At 40.1% G+C, this 21,963-nt stretch overlaps 1 protein-coding gene across 41 annotated transcripts in view; it reads left to right on the forward strand.

The window, feature by feature from the left end:
• Positions 1–21,963, forward strand: part of Tfdp2 (transcription factor Dp-2) — a 139,364-nt gene that overhangs the window by 106,784 nt on the left and 10,617 nt on the right. For 28 of the 41 annotated variants that reach the window (XM_076917527.1, XM_076917528.1, XM_076917529.1 and 25 more), the window contains 6 exons: positions 315–362; positions 3,983–4,145; positions 6,547–6,693; positions 9,120–9,188; positions 15,524–15,675; positions 19,755–19,921. In XM_076917527.1, the coding sequence (XP_076773642.1) occupies positions 315–362; positions 3,983–4,145; positions 6,547–6,693; positions 9,120–9,188; positions 15,524–15,675; positions 19,755–19,921 (746 nt within the window). The remainder of the gene's footprint in view (positions 1–314; positions 363–3,982; positions 4,146–6,546; positions 6,694–9,119; positions 9,189–15,523; positions 15,676–19,754; positions 19,922–21,963) is intronic. The other 13 variants (XM_076917536.1, XM_076917558.1, XM_076917564.1 and 10 more) reach the window with 4 other exon arrangements.

Consider the following 21,963-nt stretch of genomic DNA (forward strand, 5'->3'; position numbering starts at 1 on the left):
AAGCTGATGTAGTAACAGCCCTGTCAAGTGCTTTATGCGCTATGCCATATACAGATTAACAGACATACATTCATATACTATGAAGACAAAACAGTTTTGTAAAAATTAATTTATAAATCTATACTGTTTTTCTCCCCAAGTATTCACTGAACTTATTCCAATTTTGGATTATTATATTGTCATGTCTTTATATCATTGTAAAAATAAGTTTTCTTCTGTGTACATTCAGTGTAGAGTGAGACAGTTGATAATAAATTATTTAGGAATAGAGTTGTGTGTATGTGTGTGCTTAAGCTATCTTTTTGTCTTTTTAGTGATAGAAAACGAGCTAGAGAATTGATAGACTCTGATTTTTCAGAAAGGTGAGTATGAGTGTGCTTTGTTTCGTTTCCACTGTGGAAAGAGGGGAGTTTCCTTTGTGTAACTTTAACTTTATTTAGTTCCTAACATTATTTCATTCTACATTGAGATTTTTCAATTCACTTATTGTCAGTATCACTAGATATCTTGTGACATTTGTCATTTAGACCCCTCCCTCCTTTTGGGAAAAGCAGTGTTCTTCCAAAATGAGTACACTCCATAGTACCCTAACTTGCTCACACTTTTAAACAGTTGTTGAGTATTTTTAGTTAGTTTGTTTTGTTTTTAAATAGTTCTAGATCATAGCAAACACTTATTTCTATAGACACTTTTCGTAGTGTGAGGTCATCTTTTCTTAGAATATTAGTACAGTGGTTCTCCTTTCTGATTGTATATCAGAAGCGCTGTGGTCTCTCTTAAACAAGTATAAATGTCTCTTCAAGTCAGTTACTTCTGGCATTAAGGACTGTCAGTTTAAAAGCTAGGAATATGGCTTAGTGGTAGAGCACTATGTGATGATAATTAGTCCTAGTTCTGTTCCCAGCTCTGGGGTTAGGGAGTGGTGTGGAGGGGGGAAGAACTAATGGCTTAGAGCCTTTATATGAGCCTAAGTTCAAACTACTGTACTAGGTACCGTATTATGTGTCACACATAAGTGCACACACACAGCACACACATACTCCTACTTAATGAAATAAGGGTTTTGAGGGGAGCTATTTTATTGGTGGTTTTGTATGCTTTGGTTTTTTTGTTTGTTTTCTTTTGTTTTTCTTTTTTGATCCTCCCATGTGTTAGTATTACAGGTATGTGTCATCATGCTTAGCATGATAAAGAGGTTTGGTGGGTAAGTGGTTGTGTGTGTGTGTGTGTGTGTGTGTGTGTGTGTATACACTTATGTGTCACATACATGTGGGTGCTCTCAAAGGCCAGAGAGGGAGAGAGCCTTGGATCTCCTGGAGCTGGAGTTAGGTTGGCTCTGGTCTTCTGTAAGAACAACATGTGTTTTTAACTGCTGAGTCATCTCTCTAGCCCTAACATTTTCAAAATTACATTGATTTGATTTGATTTGATTGATTGATTGATTGATTGATCAGTGTTGATGCACATATGCCACTGAACAATTATGTAAGTCGGGGGACAATTTAGTGGAATCAGTTCTTTTTCTCTGTTTGGGTTCCAAGTCTAATTGGGATCATTAGACTTGGAGACAAACACCTTTATCTATTGAGCCATCTCACCAGCCCCTCAGAGTGCACCTACTTAAACACCCAATTCAGACTTTGCTGTTTCTCTGTTTGTTTCTTTCCATATCAATCAGATGCTTAGTTTTACTACTTTTTGCCTTTCAAGTTTTGCAATTCTGTCTGTTCCTCTTCCCTTCCACTGACCCAGGAAGGTCATTACCTCAGTTGTTGTAGTAACTTCTTAGCTGACTTTTCTTCCATCTCCTATTTCCCCATAAATTCACCTTCCACTTTAATATAAGAATTTCTACCTAAATCAGTATCTCACCGTGCAACTCAAAAAAACCACTTAGTGGTCTCACTGCATTTTAAAAGTAGCCTGTGAGATACAGTGCCTGTACTCTGGGATGTATTAATGATTCTTTCCTAATTGTATTCATCGGGGTTCTCTAAAGGAACAGAACTACTAGAATGAATACACACACACACACACACACACACACACACACACACACACACACACTAAAATGGAATTTAGACTGCTTTATAGGGTGTTGTCTGGGTAGTCCAGCAATGACTGGATCATAGTGGAAAAAGCCAAGAAGCCCATAGTAATTCAGTCTATGAGGCTGGATGTCTCAGCATTTCCAGTCTGGAGCTAGAGTTCTGGAAGATTCCTGTATAGCTACTGGTCTTTGGTGTATGTTGAAATCCGAAGGAATTGGATCTAAAACTGTTGAAGGAATGCCTCAGCCATAGGACAGAAGAGCTTGCCAGTGAGAACAAGGACAAGCAGACAAAAGGCAGAGCTTCCTTCTTCCATGTCCTTTATCTGGGCTGCCACCAGAAGGTGTGCCTGAGAATTAAGGTGAATCTCTGCTTCAAATAGTCTGATTAAGAAAATCTGAAGGAGCTGGGCAAGGTGGCATACCTTTAATCCCAGCACTTGGGAGGCAGAAGCAGGTAGATTTCTTGAGTTCAAAGCCTGCCTGGTATACAGAGTAAGTTTCAGGACACCCAAAACTGTTACACAGAGAATCCCTGTCTCAAAAAATCAGAACAAAAGGAAGGGAGGGAGGGAAAATCTGAAGGCAGATGCAACTGGATCTTTATGAGTTTGAGGTTAGCATTTTTTATGTAGTGAGTTCCAAACTAGTCAGAGATACAGAGTGAGACCCTGTCTCAAGAAATAAAAATTTAAGAGCTGGAGAGATGGCTCAGCAGTTAAGAGCCTTGATTGCTCTTCCAGAGGTCCTGAGTTAACTCCCAGCAACCACATGGTGGCTCACAACCATCTGTAATGGGATCTTATGCCTTTTACTGGTGTGTCTGAAGACATCTACAGTGTACTATTATATATAAAATAAGTAAATAAACAAACAAATAAGTCTTTAAAAAAAAGAAAAGAAATAAAAATTAAAAAAAGAAACCTAACAGCTTGGGTTTCAGTTAATTCTAGATGTAGTCAAGTTGACAGTTGGAATGTGGGAGGTGTAGAAAGAGGCCCTTTTGAAAGAGCATGGCTGGTGCCTCTTCTGTACATGACACAGACAGGCCCTATAAATAATTCCTTAGTGCGTTGAATCATGTTGATAGACATGATGAGAGGAAGGCAGGTTTGTGTGCCTTGTTGTGAAGGCACAGCCTGGTCTTCATCATGTGTGTCATGGCTCGCCTTGCATGCTGTGCTGGCTGACTCCGCCTGCTTGTCTTCAGTATTTCCTCTATTATCTGTTTTCTCTATGCTGTATTTCTGCTGCTTCTCCTGACCAAGACTGTCCTCACATCCTTTCTTTGACCTTTACTCAGTGTTGATGGCTCTCCCACAAGTCCTGTTCCTGTATGTTAGAGTAGCGGTTCATCGTCACCCTTCCCAGAGTAACTGTGGCCTGGCACTTTGACCTCTCGGATTATCTGCCGCTACACATGTGTTTTATCATCATGCTCTAAGACTCATTTAGGGAAAGAATTTCACCTGCAGTTTTATACTTCTGGTCCCTAAAATAGTTCATACCTATACTTGATGCTCGTATATTATTAGAACTAAATTGACCCCTCAAGTTTTGATGGATAAGAGCTGAGATAGAGATAATTTTAATGTCAAAGAAAAGATAAGTACTAGCTAACACATAATCTCTGGGAGGTAGAGTTATTATAACTTTTCACAGATTTCTGGAGTCTAATAATCACTGGCATATAGCAGTCATTTGTCAATACTTGCTTACTAAATGAATGACATTATAAAAAATCATTCTATGTATTGTTAAGCTCTTAAAGCAAAAATTAAACTTGAAAATATTTCCTCTACCCAATTTAAATTTTCATTTGAAACAGAAACAAAGTGATTATCTTCTAGTTTTATTTTTACATAATTTTGTAGAGAAAGTCTCTGAGTATAATGGAATGTGAATTTTTTCATTAATCTTTTTCTTTTCTAGTAAACGAAGCAAAAAGGGAGATAAAAATGGGAAAGGCTTGAGACATTTTTCAATGAAGGTGTGTGAGAAAGTTCAGCGGAAAGGCACGACATCATACAATGAGGTCGCTGATGAGCTGGTATCCGAGTTCACCAACTCAAGTAACCATCTGGCAGCTGATTCGGTAGGTGGGTCATGATTATAACAGACTGTGATTCCTGGATTCCGTATACCTATTGATCTGTGTTGTAGATCTGAGGAATCCAGGAAGCTTGGGAATCCTTTAGTTGAGAGTTCTCTATTTGTATGTTTGTGTATGTGATATCTGTGGGCACATGCATACCATGACACATGTATAGAGGTCAAAGGATCAGTTCCTTCTTCCTGAGTTCTGGAGATGGAACTCAGGTCATCAGGCACACGTGGGAATTGGTTTACCCAGCTGGTGTGTGCCAGTAGCCCACAAAGATAAATATTTTTGGTTTTTTCGAGACAAGATTTCTCTGTGTAGGCCTGGCTATCCTGGAACTCGATTTGTAGACCAGGCTAGCCTTAAACTCAGAGATCTGCCTGATTCTGCCTTCTGAGTGCTGGGATTAAAGTTATGTGCTACCACTGCCTGGCAGTATTTTTAAAATATACTATTAGGTCATATAAATTTTGGGACACTTAGGGTATTGAAGCCAACTTGCAGTATAGTTGAGCACAAGGTTAACCTGGGCTACATAGTGAGACACCCCTACCCTCCACTCCTATGTCAAATAAACAAAAATAGAAAAGTTCAGAATCCTAGGATTTTACCCAGAAAATGATGTTAAATGAAGCCTACAATGTCAAGAATACAACATTTATATTCAGTTCCATACTTTAAACTTCTTATTGATTTATCTCATTTTATATTTCCATGGGCTCAGTGGTCCACACTATCCTTTATCATCACATTTAATTGATTTGATTTTGTTAAAAACTTCCTATGTACAAGATAAGAACTTCATGATATAAATCACTGTAAATTTATTCATTCAATAAAAGTCTTATTACCAAAAAAAATGAAAAGTTAGCTGAACTAACAGTGTACAGAGAGTACAGAAATATTTTGGAACATAGACTGAAAACAGCTGGTCTGTACTGGTCCAAGAACCATATTGTAAGAGACACAGTTCATAGACCTCAAAACATGTATCCTTGACGTGTGTGTGTGTGAATATGTGTGTTGTCTGTGTTGTATACATGGTATGGAGCCTCATCCATGAGTGTACAGATACCAGAGGTAACACTGGCTGTCTCGCTCTGTCAGTTGTCACCTTATTTCTGTTTGTTTATAAACAGGGTCTCAGTTTGTCTGTCTGACTGATCTGGAATCACTCTGCAGACCAGACTGCCCTTGAGCCCACCGAGTACCACCTTTCTCTGCCTCCCAAGTGCTGGGATTAAAGATGTGGTTCCATTCCTGGCATCCTCACATGAAGCCTGGGTTTCTCACTGAACTTGAAGCTTAATAATTGGCTAGCTTGGGAGGCCAGTAAATACCCAGGGTCCACTTGTCTTCACCACCTTGTATTGGGGTTGCAGATGCATGCTGCAGTTGGCTTTCACATGGATGATGGGGATCCAGACTTAGGCTCTCATCCTTTCATAGCAAGCACTTTACCCACTCAGCTATCTCCCTAGCCCTTGATGTTTTTAAAGTATAAGATCTTTCCAAATGATGGGGGCACTTTGAATACTTTACCTCTCTGTGTATACACTTATTATAGATATTAATTTTTATAGATCTTGGATTTGTTTGTTTGTTTTTCGAGACAGGGTTTCTCTGTGTAGCCCTGGCTGTCCTGGAACTCACTCTGTAGACCAGGCTGGCCTCGAACTCAGAAATCTGCCTGCCTCTACCTCCCAAGTGCTGGGATTAAAGGCATGCGCCACCACTGCCCAGCTATCTTGGACTTCTTATGCAGCTGAGAGATTTACCCTCACTCATCTTTATGTTTTCTCTGACTCCAAGCTTCCATTTTTAGTACTCTTCTCCCACCCAAAGAAGTACCTTTAGTATTTTTGTCAGTATAGTGGTAGTATAATGTTTGTTTCTGAGGTTAATTTGTGTTAAAGGTGTCTTCAGTGCTCGAGATATAACCGAGTGGTAAAACACTCTTTTAGCATGCACAGGGCCTGGGGTTCAACCCTCAGAACAATCTGAGATAATAAACAGACAAATAAATGAAAAGTATCTTTAGAACTAGTAAGATACCTCAGCTGACAAAGGCATTTTGCCACCAAGCCTGATGACCTGAGGTCAGTCACAGGATTCATGTGATAGAAAAAGACATTGGCCTTCCACAAGTGGTGCTTGAACTATACACAGACAATATGGCAAGAACTTATGTCCACTGCCCCTCCCCAGATACACACACACACACGTAAAAATGTAAAAAAATAAAAAGTTTACAAGTGTCTTCCTTACATATTAGGTTCTGAAGATGTTTTCACTGGACATAGAATTTTTCAGTACTTGGGAGGTACTACTGTAAATATCAACAGCATGTGAAAGATAACCTTTAAAATTCACCACTTAATAAAAATATTTTTAGCAGGCTTATGATCAGAAGAACATTAGACGAAGAGTTTATGATGCTTTAAATGTGCTAATGGCGATGAACATAATTTCAAAGGAAAAAAAAGAAATCAAGTGGATTGGCCTGCCTACCAATTCTGCTCAGGAATGCCAAAATCTGGAAGTAAGTACGGTGCTCCTGAATAGTAGCTGGGCTTTGTTGTTGTTTGTTTCACATGCAAGACATTTTCATTCAGAAATATAATTTATGTGATATTAAAATGTTCCTAGTTGTTCATGTTTGCTGTATTCAGTCATTACCTTAAGAATCTGTGGAGAATTTTGAATTGGAAGAGTTTTGGAGATACAGTTTGCAGTTTATTTTACAAAACCTAAAACTAAGGAAGAAAATGTCAGTGAGTGGCTTGGCATGAAGGTGATGATGGTGTGTGCCTCTAATCCTGGCGCTTCGGAAGTAGGAGGAGGGTCAAGGGGTCAAGATATCTCAACTGTTTGGTTCAAAGCTAGACTGAGTGTATGCCCTGTCTCAAAACAAACCAACAACAAAAAACCCAACACAACAACAACAAAGTTAAATGAATGGGTTTCATTATTCTCATTTCTTAGAAAGGATCTTTATTTCATTCTAATTTAAATACAAGTATCTGCCAATGTGTTTTTGATAGGTCATCTAACAGATCTAATCTGACTTGATTAATTATTTTGATGCAAAGTAAATCTATATGTATCCAAACAATAACTCAAGCTGGTGGCTTGTTTCCTGTGTTGCTTATTCAATATCCTAACTATAACTATGGAAGATATATCTACCTTTGACTCACTCATTAAGTGACAGGACAGCATGTCATACATGGCTTTCACTAATTCTAGAACAATATTTAAAAACATTTTAGCCTGGTTAATTTTAAGCACTGTAGAAAAACGTCCTTAAATGAGTGTGTTTCAGTCACACTATTCCTAAGTTGATATGTTGTAATTTTACTGTTAAGATTATATGAATTGAGGTGAAGAGTGGCTCTCAGAGATAATTGCAGGGTTGGGGATTTAGCTCAGTGGTAGAGTAGCAAGCGCAAGGCCCTGGGTTCAGTCCTCAGCTCTGGGGGAAAAAAAAAGACAAAATAACAAAAAGAGATAATTGCAGTTGGTTTCAAATTTTACTCAGTACTTTTGTACTCCATCCAACCTAGAAATTTTTTTCAAAATTATTGTGAATGACAGGGAAAAAAAGACACATTCATCAGAGGCTGAAGGGTAGTATTTTTATATGCTACAGTAGAAGTATCTCCCCTCTCTTTTTTTTTCTTCCTAAGTAGAATTTGAACAGCATTTTAATTATATTATCAGTAATATTAAGCTGATACTTAAGACCCATAAGCTAAAATCTACCAACATTACCATGTCCTTAACTACAGAAAAGACAAAGTTTAACACTAAAATCAAGACTTCAGGAAGCAATTGCTTTAATAAAGGAGATGAAAAACAGAAGAGTTGTGAAAAATGATTTAATCTGGGCTCAAGATAACAACTCTGTTATAGAGCTCTTGCCACGTGTGAATGAGGCCCTAGATTCTGTCTCAGAAGCAGAGAGAGGGCACACCCATGAAAAAAGGGATGGAAGAAGGGAGAAGAGATCAGAAGTTTGTCAAATGTTTAAGGGTGGATAGGGCATTTATTTCATGGACCAAGACAGACACAAGAAAGTGTGCTTCTAGCTAAATGTGACCAAGATATATGGCTGTAGAGGAGTGATATATTCATTTCTGGATGTTAGGCAATGTAGGCCTGATGTGGAAACAGTGGGGAGCTATTTTTAGAATGCTTGGGTCCAACAGTCTGTACCTGTAATCCCAGCACTTGGAAGGTATAGGCAGGAGGATCACAAAATCCTGTCATATCTGGGTTACATCCTAACACTGCCTCAAAAAAAAATTTTTTTAAGTAAAAAAATACCTGATAGAAGGAGAGGGAAATGGGACAGGGAGTGAAGGAGTGGATATGGTCTGAGCTAAATAGGTCAGAGGGGCATGTTAGAGAAAGAATGGGTGTGCGCATAACCGGCAGGTAGGGCTTAGTCTTTATATGTTCTTACCGCAGTGTCCACAGAGAGATGTTAATGTAACATTTAAGTAAATGGAGGGTAGTAATGGTTAGTAGAACTATGAAAAGGGACTCCTAGTATAGACCAGAGTAGAGAGGAGCAAACAGGAAATATGTTTGGAGCAGACAAGAAAGGTGATTTACTTGTATCAAAGGAGAAATGCAGCAACGGTAGGCGAGAGGTAACAACAGCAAAGGGTAAAAGAACAACTTTATTTTAAATTCTCTTTGGGGGCCAGAGAGGTGGCTTGGCTGCTGAGAGCACTTGCTGCTCTTGCAGAGGACCAGGGTTCAGTGCCTGACACCCACATAGTGGCTTAGAACCATCTATAACTCCAGAGGATCTAATGCCTTCTTCTGGCTTCCAAGGAAACCAGATACCAGGCACACATGTAGTGCACAGACACATATGGAGATAAACACTCATAAAATAAAAATAAATCTCAAAAAATGATTTAAGGATTTGTTTGTTTTATAACTTATGTTTTAAAGATAGAGAAGCAGAGGCGGATAGAACGGATAAAGCAGAAGCGGGCCCAGCTACAAGAACTTCTCCTTCAGGTAAAGATTTGGCATCTTTTTCTCTGCCTGTTTGCTCCTAAAGCCAGTGTGTTTGGTAGTTGTAGTGTTACCAGATAGTATCTGGAGGAATATCTGCAGCCCTACCCGTTGCTGCTCTGTTGATCTTGAGTGTTTAGCCCTTCAGGCCGCCCAGCTGTCATTTTACTGTGTCCCCAACTCCCAAGTCCCCACCTTGGGTGCAGCAGCTCCTTTTGTGTATTCACTCTTACCCAGAAGTCAAACTATGAAGGAGTTTTGCTGTTTGTTGTTTTGTCCCTAAGGTGGGCTCTTTGAGATGTATCAGACCTGGCAAACCATTGTGGCCTGACCTCTGTAGTCTCTTCATCGAGTCTGTACTAAAAGGTGTATATTGTCTTCCAACAGAGGCAGATATAGGTTCCTATCAGAGGCAGAACAAGTCCCATTTCATGCTAAGAGAACACATTTCTGCACAAAGGGGAGGCAAAATGAGGAACGAGTTTTGGAAAGGAAGGTTTCTCCATTGTCAGGCTGGGGGCTGTGTAACACGTCTCAGGAGCTGGCCCAATTCGCCCCGGAAAAGTGGCTGTTTTCTAGGACTGGGGGACCTGGAGAAAAGGGCAACATGAAGTCTCAGGCTTCTGTATCCACTAGGAAGTTCATGGTGTGCCATCTTACAAAGTTACATGGGGCTCCTCAAGTTGGTTCTGGAGAGGGGAGTTTCCAGAGGACCCATCAGTGTTCAGATGGAGAGCTACTTCCAAGCTCTTGTTCCTCAAGCGCCATCTTGCCCTCCAATAGTTACCTTGGCAGTTGGGAAAGGGTTGAGGTAGGGGTAAGACATAAAACTCCAGACTTAACCTGGCTGGCCACAGAGGAAGCCTGTTCTAGAGGGGTACTTCAGGATGGGCCTTCCTTGGGTAGCTTTCCTAGCAGCCAGGAGGTTATTGTCAGTTGTCCTTTTACTGCTCCCTTTCCAGGTTCTGTCTGTAATGCACTAAGATTGTCTAGACGCTATGTAGATTGGTCCAGGCTCTTCACTTAGCTTCCAGCTTTTGAAGTTTTCTATGGATGTCTGGGGATGGCTGGGTGATGTTTGTCTTTCAGGAGGACCTCGTCCTCCAAGGACTCCAGCGTTACATTTGTGTTTTCTTATAGTCTCCTTTACTCTTTGGGGAATAATAGGAAGTGCACTTTCTCTCTGTCAAGTGGCCTTTGCTAGTAGTAAGATTTGATCTCTGCTTTCCTTAAATCCTCTCAAGTATGATAAATTGCTTTCTCTTCCAATGACCACAGGAGTCTTTGGCAGGACCACTTGGACTTGTGCATCTTGGCTCTGGGCCATGTGGTAGTCACTACCAGCTACTATTGGCCCTTTCCTTTATCTTTCTTCTTTTAAGGTCAAGGTCTTGTCTAAAATGAGTGTGAACTCTCTCCAGGCCGTGCTATAAAGGCTGTTTAGATGCCATGATGCCTGTATGTACTGGCTGAGATTCTCAGTGAAAACTACCTAATTCTCCTTTTGATATTTTTAAGCTCCGCTAACAAGAAGGCTCTGTAAACATAGGTGGGTCTAAATTCTCCCCTCATCTCCTGCAAGGGAACCATGCTAGGGGACTCAAGGTGGTCTTCTTGAGTTCCTCTAGGGTATGTTAGGCAGGGTAGCAGGGAACCAGGGCTGCCAAATTAGGATGTGTGGGTTTGGAAGAAAAGAGGACTTGGGTGTCAGGCTGTGCATCTGCCTTACTACTGGGGTGCCCGAGTACCAGGAACAAGTCACTCAGAGGAGGCAAAGCATAGTCCATGATATGGGTCCCAGCCAGTAGTTTTTTTTTTTAGGTGAGCTGTGCTGTTCTGAGTTGTCAACAGCAAGATTCAGGTGATGGGGTTATAGGGTAGTGGGTCTCTTGATTTCAGAGGTGCAGAGCTAAACCACAGAGGCTGACAAGGGAGCAGGACAATTGGGGGCCAATTCAGATAGTCTGAAGATCAAAGAAAGTAGAATAGGGATGAATGTTAAATGAATGTTAAATCATTGTCCCTCTCTTGCAGAGTTGGGCCAGTTGAAGGATAGCATTATAATTGAGGTTCCCCTGATGCATCTATATTTATTTGTTTCCTTTTTTTTTTTTTTAAGATGGGGGTCACTTTACATAACCTTGGAACTTACTATGTAGACCAGGCAGGGCTCAAACTCAGAGATTTACCTGCCTCTCCCAGAGTGCTAGGATTAAAGGTGTGCACCACCATACCTGGCTAAGGCATCTAATTTTCTTCTTTTTTTTTTTTAACCAGCATCCAGGAGTTATTGGGACAATGCTTTCTAACAAAATCAGAATTTTTTTCTGTCTTAAATGTCTGAAAATCTGATTCTGCCCATTGTGAAGGCAGTCAAATAGTGACTTCCAGAGGAATCTTACAGCCATTTTATCCTATGTGCAACATGAAAGAGGAGAAAAAACAGAAGTCTTGGGTGGTGGTTTCTCTTTCCCTACCTGAATTCCCTAGTCCACCAGGAAGAGCATCTCCAGCCTGTTCACAGAGGACAGTTAGTACTGTCTAATCTGTCCCAGGAAAGGGCTAGCTCAAGGCAGAGGGATTTCTGCACCACCAATGGCTCAGGCTCCTGCCATTTCCCACTTCTCTCCTGTAGTCCAATTGTGTAAAGCCATATTATTACTTTGTCCCAGGCTCTGTGTTTTTAATGTTTTTAATCATCCCTCAAAACACTTGCTTTGCCATCTGTTTTTTTGCAAGAAGAATATCAGTCACAGAGAGGATGGATCCTCAAAGAAGAATGACCTAAAGCCACCGCTGGTGGGGCAAGAGTTATCTAACTGGGGGGAAAAGTGGCCATTGTCTCAAGGATCATCAGAAAAGTCTGTAGTGCAACTAGTAGACATCTGCAAGGGATATTAGTTCTAAGAACATGACTGTAATTATCTCTGTGCTAAAGAGTCGTGCTGGACAGAAACGTCCTTGAACAACAGGACTACCAGACAGGGTGCAGTTAGTAGAGTGCTTGCTTAGCTTTTGCCATGCGCAGAGCTCTGGGTTCAGTCCCCCGCATTTTTTAACCCAGGTTCAGTAGTACATACCTATAGTTCTAGCACTTGGGAAGTAGAAGCAAGAGAATCAGAAGTTCAAAGTCATAGTCATATACATAGCAGGTTCAAGGCCATGAGACCCTATCTGAATCAATAATAAAATAAGACAGGGCTTTTAAATGTTTCAGTGCCTAGTATAAAGAATGGGGTTGAGTATTTATTTATTTTCCTTTGCTTATTTTTATACCAGAAACATGCCCATAATTTGTAATTCCTATCTCTCAAGCCAAACATTTATAGAAGATTTTAACCTGAGGACAGCCTGGTGCATTGTATAGAATTAGGTAGCTTTAGACTATAATGAAACTCAAGTTATTACTAAAACTTGAGTAACTGCAGATTTTCTGTAGACCACTTAATTCCTCTCCATGTTTTATTTTTATTCCTTGTATCAAATGAGATTTACAGAGTAATCATAAGAAATCAGTTATATAAATTGTCCCTGTACATTAAATGTTATAGCTGAACTGGCTTGGATTTTTTACTGTCATAGCTCATTTTTTCATGACACAAGTTAACTATTAGTTACTCTTCTCACATGTTCTAGTTAGGTTTAACTATCAAGTTGACAGGATTGCCCAGATCAGATGGCAAGTCTGTTAGGGATTGTCTTTGTTGTTAATTGATGTAGTCCAGGCCACTGTGGCTGGCACCATTTCCTGGACCAGTGGTCTGGGACTGTATCAGAAAGCTAAGTGTGGATCTGCAAGCAAGCCAACAAATAGTCTTCCACGGTTTCTGCTTCAGGGTTCCTGCTGAGTTCATCCAGTTTTGGTCAGAATATTTTATCACAGCCACAGAAAATAACTAGAATACTACCTTACTTAATTTTATCAAGACAGGCCCACACAGACATATGCAGAAGTCCATCTGGTGATTCTCACAAGCTGACAATTGAGATAAATAGTTGAGTACATTATACGTATAGATAACTCATATGTTCCTTTTATGTACATAACCTTTCCTGCCTTAAACCTTTCCCATAAGGAACACGCTTAATGCTGTTCAGCTTCTGGAACAGATGATATTGAGTCTGAAAAGAACAAAAAGCCAAAGGGAGTCAATAAAAGGGCAACAATTAAGGAAGTCAGTCCACAGTGCATGGGAGGTAACTTTATTTTTACTATTAAAATAACAATATTAGGTTAGGGATATAGCTCAGTAATAGAGTTCTTACCTGGTGAGAATGGGCCTTTAGTTCAAGCTCCAGCATTTTTTTTTTAAAGACTAAATTACCATTGTTTCAGCTGCTCTCATCATCGTCTACAGTTTTGATGCTGTTTAACAGTGAGTCGTGAGTATTCAGGGCTCCTCCTTATTGCTGCTTATGCTCCTCCATACAGTGAGGCTCCCACAGCATGGGGGACACAAGCAGGGTAATGTGATCTTGTTCAGGTCTTTCCATTGAATGACCCCTTCTAGTCTGAGGAGTCTGTATATGACATGAGTATATATGTATACAAATCAAAATGTTGTTGATAATAAACTATAAGGAAATTTTATTTCAAAGTAATTCTTTGCTAAAAAAATTAATTTACTATTTATTAAAGACAAAAGCATATTTGCATACAGATGATGAGTGTTGCTCTTTATTTTTACATAAAATTTGAGGCCACCATGATAGCTAGTAGGTAGAGACATTTGGCAAACTGAGTTCAGTTTCTAGAATACCATATAAAGTACAAGGAGAGAACCAACTCCCCAAAGGTGCCCTATGACCTTTTCTTTTCTCTCTCTCTCTCTCTCTCTCTCTCTCTCTCTCTCTCTCTCTCTCTCTCTCACACACACACAATAATAATAAAAGAGGTAAAGTTTGGTAAATATTTGATACTGCAAGTCAGGAAGTATCTTCAGCATATTTCAGAGTTGATTATCATTTTGACTTTATAATTTCAGAGAATGTCACTTTGTACAAATATGTCATACAAGATGGTAGAAGTATGTTTAGGATATTAGAAAATTTGTTAAAATTCCACCCTAATTGCAAGCCAAAATTAATTTAAAGATGAATTAATGTCAAGAAACTTTTTGTTGTTGTTATTGTTTTGAGACAAGGTCTCTCTACATAGCCTCTGGCTATTCTTCCCGAAACTCACAGAAAACTCCCTGCCTCTGCCTCCCAAGTGCTGGAATTTAAGAGGTGTACCACCATATCCAACTCATTCAACAATTTTTAAACTCAAGCTTGTAACAATTTAATGCAAAGATAAACTAATCGTATATTTACATGCCGAGGAATGATGGCAGAAAAATATTACAAGTCTTTGATTTCCATTTGTTTTCTTTGTTTCTAAGAGTAGAAAACTCTGTAGAGTGAAAACACTGCAGTTCCTATTATACAATTGTGTTGACTGAGGTCCTCCAGGTAGTGATTGTTCATCATTGCATGGTGTGAGGGCATGAACAGTGCAGAGTGTTGGTGTTGTGTGTTGTGAGCCCAAGCTTCAGTAAAGGAGAGGCTTGGGCTGGATCCTAAGGTACCCTGAGAGAAAGTACTGAGATATGTAAACCTTAGAAACCTATGGTAGGGATTTGGGGCACAGTTGGCAAGGGCTGGGAGTCTAGCCTCCTGCAGCTAGCCAGACTGGTGCTGCCTCTATCTGAGTGTCCCAGCTATCGTTTTGAAAAAGAATTCTCTGGTTTTAAGGAATTGTGCTCATCTCTAGGTTAGATACTATAGGTGAGGTGTGTTTAGCCCTAAATTTAGGATGCTCTATGGGATGAGTTGGAGCAACGCTTCCTTGGGATCACTCTGAAGAGAACTATTGCCTGTGCTGCTGGGCTCTCCCACATTTCTGAGAGCCTGTTTCTCTGGGAGATGGAAACCAGAGGCTACAGTACTTAGTTAGACATCATCAAAATATATGTGTTTTGCTGGGTGTGGTGGTGCACGTCTTTAATCCCAGCACTCGGATGGCAGAGGCAGGAGAATCTCTGTGTGTGAGCTTGAGGTCAGCCTGGTCACAAAGTGAATTCCAAAACAGCCAAAGCTGTTAACACAGAGAAATCCTATCTTGAAAAAGAAATAAACACAGTATATGTGTTTTACCCTTGAAATATGTTTATTGAACTTAATCATTATAATCTTTTATCATGTTTAACTTTTTTTATTTACTAGTACAGATGGGCTGCCTGTTTAAATACTCTAATTTGAAATAGATTTTTTAAAATGTATTATGTTAATTTATTTAAATTCCAAGTCACTTTTTCATATTTTAAATTACCTCATTTGTTTATTGAACATTACAGCAAATTGCTTTTAAAAACCTGGTACAGAGAAATCGACAAAATGAACAACAAAACCAGGGCCCTCCAGCAGTGAACTCCACCATTCAGCTGCCATTTATAATCATTAATACAAGCAGGAAAACCGTCATAGACTGCAGCATCTCCAGTGACAAGTGAGTGGGGAGCCGGGGAGGGCGCAAGGCTGGCCTTCCATTACTCTTCTCCCGGGTAAGGATGGCACACTCCATGGTGTGTAGCCCTTCCAGAATGGCTTCCATGGGGTAGGTGAAATGCATTTTCAGCTGGAGTAAGCTCCGTCCTTCACAGACCCCTACTCCATGTCAGGCGTGCCTGTGACATGTATGCTACTGGTACCTGGGCCCAAGCTGTCGTGAGTGACACTTGTGTAGTAACTGAGCAAGTAACTGCAATAAGTAAGACCATCACTAAGGGCTCAGGAGGAAATCAGTTCATTGCTAAGTTACATGTTGTAGGTTATTATGAAAATATATTAGACTAGTATGTGGCATTAAACCAACTGTTTCATTTTATTGTGTCATACTTAAGTAAGCTTCTATTTGTTATTTATTTTTGGTTTTTTAAGAAGGGGTCTTAGCTGATGGCAGTGGTGCACACCTTTGATTCGAGCACTTGGGAGGCAGAGGCAGGCAGATCTCTGTGAGTTTGAGGACAGCCTGGTCTACAGAGTGAGTTCCAGGACAGCCAGGGCTACACAGAGAAACCCTGTCTCAAAACAAAACAAAAAATTAAATTAAATTGAATTAAATAAAGAAGAGGTCTCATTGACTTCATCTTCCTTCTGCCACCTCCCACATGCTGAGATTAAAAGGTATGTGCCATAGCACCATAGCACCTGCTGTGTTTGCTTATTACTCGTTAAGTGAACATTAAACTCCTGGCTTAGGCTGGGGACATGGCACAGTGAGTAAAGTGTTTGCTGGATAGGCATGGGGTCCTGAGTTTTGGATCTCCCTCACCTACATAAACGCTGGGTGTACCATGCTTAATATAGCCCTAACTGTAGGGAGGGCATGGTGGGTGAGGGAAATGTTAACAGACAGGTTTGCCAGGGCTTGCCACCCAGCCTAACTCAGAAAGCAAGCATCAGGTTTAGTGAGAAAACTTGTCATAGAAAAAATAAGTTGAAAGTGACAGAGAAGGACACACTTGTCAGCACATAAGTCTATATACCTTTTAAAATATTTTCAACAATTGAAATAATTGACACCATTCACTTTAGCAAGTAAGAGATAGTACCTTTCAAAGTAGAATATTCATTGTATCTTTCCCTTCCTTCTTAAGGAAGTTAGAGTTACATAGAGGATGAGACAGATTCTGGTCGTGGATCGAAGCTCCTCCACCTGCCTGCTCCATGGAGCTCTATCTACTCAGGAACAAGGTGGAGGAGGACCAGCACTTACTCCTCAGCCCTCTGAAGATGAATGAGAGAATACAGTCTGGTCCGCTGCGACATTTTATAAGTGGGGCTGCTATTCTTAGAGATTAGCAGTTTGCATTCTTTAAATTTCTTAGCCTCTCTTGAGATCTCATTTTTTTCCTTCTCAAAAATAAAAATTTGGTCCAGCAAGATGGCTCAGTAGATAAAGGTGTTTGCTGCCAAATCTAATGACCTGAGTCTAATCTCAAAACCCACATGGTCGGAGGAGACAACCAACTCTAAGCAATTGTTCGTTGATCTCCACGTGTGTTCCATGGGACACACACACTAAAATAGTGTTTAAGAATTTAAGAACTAGGGGGCTGGAGAGATGGCTCAGAGGTTAACATTGCTCTTCCAGAGGCCCTGAGTTCAATTCCCAGCAACCACATGGTGGCTCACAACCATATGTAATGGGATCCGATGCCTTCTTCTGGTGTGTATGAATGTCTGAAGACAGCTATAGTGTACTAATATGTGCATAAAATAAATAAATAAATCTAAAAAAATGAATTCAAGAACTAAGAAATTAAAATCAGTTATTTACTTTGCCAGTTTATAAAAGCTAGAGATAAATTCACACAATATCTAGCCCAGCAAAATGTTACGTGTCAGGATTATTATTCACAGCCACCAACTAGAGAAACCTAGGTCAGGGAGGACTGCTAACATCCTAACACCACAAGTCTTCAAAATGGTTAACATCTTCGGAAGTGACCTATAAATGTCATACTGTAACATGTCACCTCAGCTACTTTGTAAAGTTAGTCTCTGCTTTTATGAGGGAATAGAGGTGGAAGAGCTTCCATAGCCAAGCATGTTGATCACAGGACTGATAGGAGTTTGGTCAACACTGACCAACCAGAAGAGCTGCATAAGAGATTTGTCTCAAAAAAGTTTTAAATTATAAAAATTAAAAAATAAAGAGTGTCAGGAATTGGGAACCATGACCTTAGCAGATTATGGGCACTGTTCATGCGGGTTGGCATCTGTTTTAGTCCTATGCCTTGGGTGGTCACTGACTCACGCCTTGCCTGGCATCCATTCATGGATAGCTTGTGCACGCTTGTTGTTTGAGGTAGGTCACTAATCTTGTCTTTCAATTGCTTTGTGAGGCAATCGTATCTTTAATTAGCCAGAAGGCTTTCCCACAGTGAAATTAAGTTTACAAAGCCATCTGCGTGTAAGTGATGCCTGAAATCTGCCCTCTGGCAAGGCACCCACTTCAGATGAACTGTAAGCTTGTTAATGTATTTTATTCAGACCCATACACTTCAGCATATGATTTCTTCAAGTCATAGATTTTTTTTCCTGCTGTAAGATATAGTATAAGTCTCAACTTCACATGATTTTACTAGAGAATTTCATAACAAGGTAAAACCCACTACTATTCAGAGCCTACAGAACTGAGACCTGTTGAGGCCTGAGCTGGAAGTCAGCTCTGTCCCCAATATGTCCTGGGGATCAAGCTTCAGCTATTGCTTTCTGTCCCTGTCTTAGCTTCTTGATTGTTGTATTGTATAGCTAGACATCTGAACTGACTACTTTTCAAGAAAACTTTGATTGGTGCTATGTACTTTTCATGTGATACTTTTTATTTGTTTGTAACAGATTCTCACTCTATAGCCTAGGCTACAGAGAATGAAATGTTAAGATGTCTATAACTCACAGGTATCATCCTGCCTTGGCCTTCCAAGTGATGGTATTTCAGGCATGAGCCAGTCTATGTACTCAGCCCTGTGACACTGGCTTAAGATACTTTATTCTTTAACTCCTCAAGACAGCATTTAACTGGGTTTGGTTTCTTAACATTGTCTTTCATTTAATTCAAGTATGTTTAGTTCAAGTGCCTGCAATCCCAGCTACCTAGAAGGATCCCTTGGGTCCAGGAGTTGAAGATAAAACTGTAGTGTAGTACAACCTATCGTTTTGTTTTGTTTTGGTTTTTTGGTTTTTCGAGACAGGGTTTCTCTGTGTAGCCCTGGCTGTCCTGGAACTCACTCTGTAGACCAGGCTGGCCTCGAACTCAGAAATCCACCTGCCTCTGCCTCCCAAGTGCTGGGATTAAAGGCATGTGCCACCACCGCCCGGCAGTACAACCTATCTTAAAGGAAAAGTCTTCATGATTGACAGAAGTATGCTGTGTCTAGCGAGTGACTCAGGAAAATGAATTAAGCATCCAGAAGGTTCCTCAAAGCAAATCAACCAATCTATTAGAGATACATCCAAAGTTAGAAAGGCTTTTCTCTTTAGCAAAGCTGTAGACCACTTTGGAGAGGACTAGCTTTAGGACGGAGTCTCTCTCCGCTTTTGTAACATCCCTGAGCTTCAGTGGACTCTTGTGGCGATCTGACCTGGAAAGGTTACGAGGGCTTTGCTTGAGAATGACCATGTGCTCTGCTGCTGTTCTACGTGCTCTTTATGGTGGCTGAGCTCAGGCTCTTGTTCCATTATTTAAAGTGCAGAAAAGGCTGGGGTATAGCTCAGAATGCTTTTGTCAAGCAATCACAAGGCTTTGGGTTCCGACAAAAAGTAAACAAAGCACAGGATATAAAACCTTTCAGAGTTTCTCTAGTACCAAAACCCTCATACTTCCTTTATTTCTTAAAAACAAATTGATTGTGTATTTAGGGGTGTGTGTGTGTGTGTGTGTGTGTGTGTGTGTGTGTGTGTGTGTGTGTGCGTGCGCAGGCGATCTAGGGAACTGAACTCAAGTTTGTCAGGCTTGGTGTCTGTCACCTTTACCTGCTAAGCCTTCTCACTTATCCCTTGTATCCCTGCTTTATTTTGCAGGTTTGAATACCTTTTTAATTTTGATAACACCTTTGAGATCCATGATGACATCGAGGTACTGAAGCGGATGGGAATGTCCTTTGGTCTGGAATCAGGCAAATGCTCTCTGGAGGATCTCAAAATTGCAAAGTCCCTGGTTCCAAAAGCTTTAGAAGGCTATATCACAGGTATGCTGGCCACGCTAACACATTCCTGACTGAATGTCACACTCACTTGTTAAGTCTTCATACAGAATACTGCAGTTCAGAGACTCTGTGCTGGCTGTACCGGGGAGCATTCTTTAGTACTTTATTTATATAGTAAGTTTGTGACCTTCTTATAGCCAAAAATCAATGATTTTTAGAAGATCTGTACCTCACCTCACTCTGATAGAATGCTTTGTTATATTGATCTTTCAGTAGTACTGAATTCAGAGAGCAGAAATGTCTTAATTTTCTATTGCTGTGATAAAACACCATGACCAAGGCAACTCAGAGAAAGAAAGGTTTATTTTGGGCGTAGAGCTACAGAGGGATCAGAGTCCATGACGGCACCAAGCCATGTTACTGTTAAGTTGTTGCATGTCCACCATCCCTCCTGTCATTCCCCACACCTGCAGATGTAAACAGTTCCTTGAATTTCTTCAGTGTTAGCCCAGCCTAGCTCTCATCTTGACTTTCTTACCTCAGCTCCCAAGTGCTAGGACTATAGGTATGTATCACACCCTGGCTTTAAATTTATTTATTATTCATTTGTTTTCCTGTAAAGGCAACAAGTATGAAAAGCTGAAAAAAGAAATGTATTGTTTTGTCTTCTGACATGTATAAATGAAATCATGTCTTTCTGGTTGTCTCACTATAGCTCAGGCTATCCTGAAACTCACTTGTAGCCCAAGCTAGACTTGAACTTATAATATCCTGTCTCAGTTTCCCTAGTGCTCAGGATTAGACAGAAGTGGTGTGCCACCTACCTAGTGTGGGGTTTTCTTCTGTGGTTTGATGTTCTTTGACTTAACATTATGCCTTTCAGATTCCTTTGTGTAATTTAATGTGGCTATAATACATACCTTTTAGTTCAGAAATAGATCACAAATTATTGTTTGGTTGTTTTTTCTAGTTGATGTTAAAATACAGAGCTGCTCTGAACATTCTACCCATGTGTTGGGGGCTGTGTGCAAACGTTATAGATTGAAATTGCTGGGTCTTCACTGGGTGGGTGTTTAGCTTCCTCGATAATGCCAACACTTTTCAATTTGATTTTACTAGATTATACTTTTCCCTGAGATATAGAGGTATTCTGCTTCCCCGTCAGCTTTTGAATTAAAGTTTAATACTCATTAAATGAAACATCTGTTTTTTAAAAAATCTTATGAGTGGATGTTTTGCCTACATGTATGTCTATGTACCACATGCACGTCTCATGCCCAAGGAGTCCAGAACAGAATGTCAGAATCCTTTTGGACTGTAGCTGTAGGCAGCTATGAACTACCGTGTGGGTTCTAGGAATCGAACCTAGGTCTTCTAGAAGAATAAGCAGTGCTTATAACTTGCGAGCCAACCTCTAGCCCTGAATTCATTTGATTAAGGATGTAATTCAGTGGTGCTTTACTGTAGTACCAAAGCATGCAGCAGTCACCACTGTTTCATTACTGGACACTTGGTTTTCTGTTTTGTTTTTCTTTTTCTTTTTTGAAAAAAAAAAAAAAAATCTCTACACAACTCTAACTGGCCTAGACCTGACAATAGAGACCGAGCTAATAACTATCAAATTTATAGATAGATCCACCTGCCTCTGCTTCCCAGTGCTGAGATTAAAGGTGTGCCCATCCATTCCTAGTTCCTGGGCATTTTAATAGCCAAGAAATACATGCATTTAGCACTCTCTACAGCCACCTGCCAACTTGTCAACTGGTCTAGCTTGTTTTGTTGGTGGTTGGTTGGGTTTTTGTTTGTTTGGTTGGTTGGTTGGTTTTTTTGGTTTTGGGTGGGGGTTGTTTGTTTCTTTGTTTACCAGTAATGGACATTGCATATTAAATGGGATTGAACATTATATATCCTTTGTAATGGCTTCTTCCACTTTGCATAGTATATTTAATACACTCAGTATTTATCCAGGCTACCCAAACCGTTGTGTTGGGTAGGTATCTCAGGTTATACAGACACAATGCTTAGGATCACAAGTGTTTCAGATTTGGGAGTTTTATTTGTTTTTGTAGTTTTTATTTGTATCT

Source organism: Arvicanthis niloticus, chromosome 21 (genome assembly GCF_011762505.2).
Source record: "Arvicanthis niloticus isolate mArvNil1 chromosome 21, mArvNil1.pat.X, whole genome shotgun sequence".
Taxonomy (NCBI): domain Eukaryota; kingdom Metazoa; phylum Chordata; class Mammalia; order Rodentia; family Muridae; genus Arvicanthis; species Arvicanthis niloticus.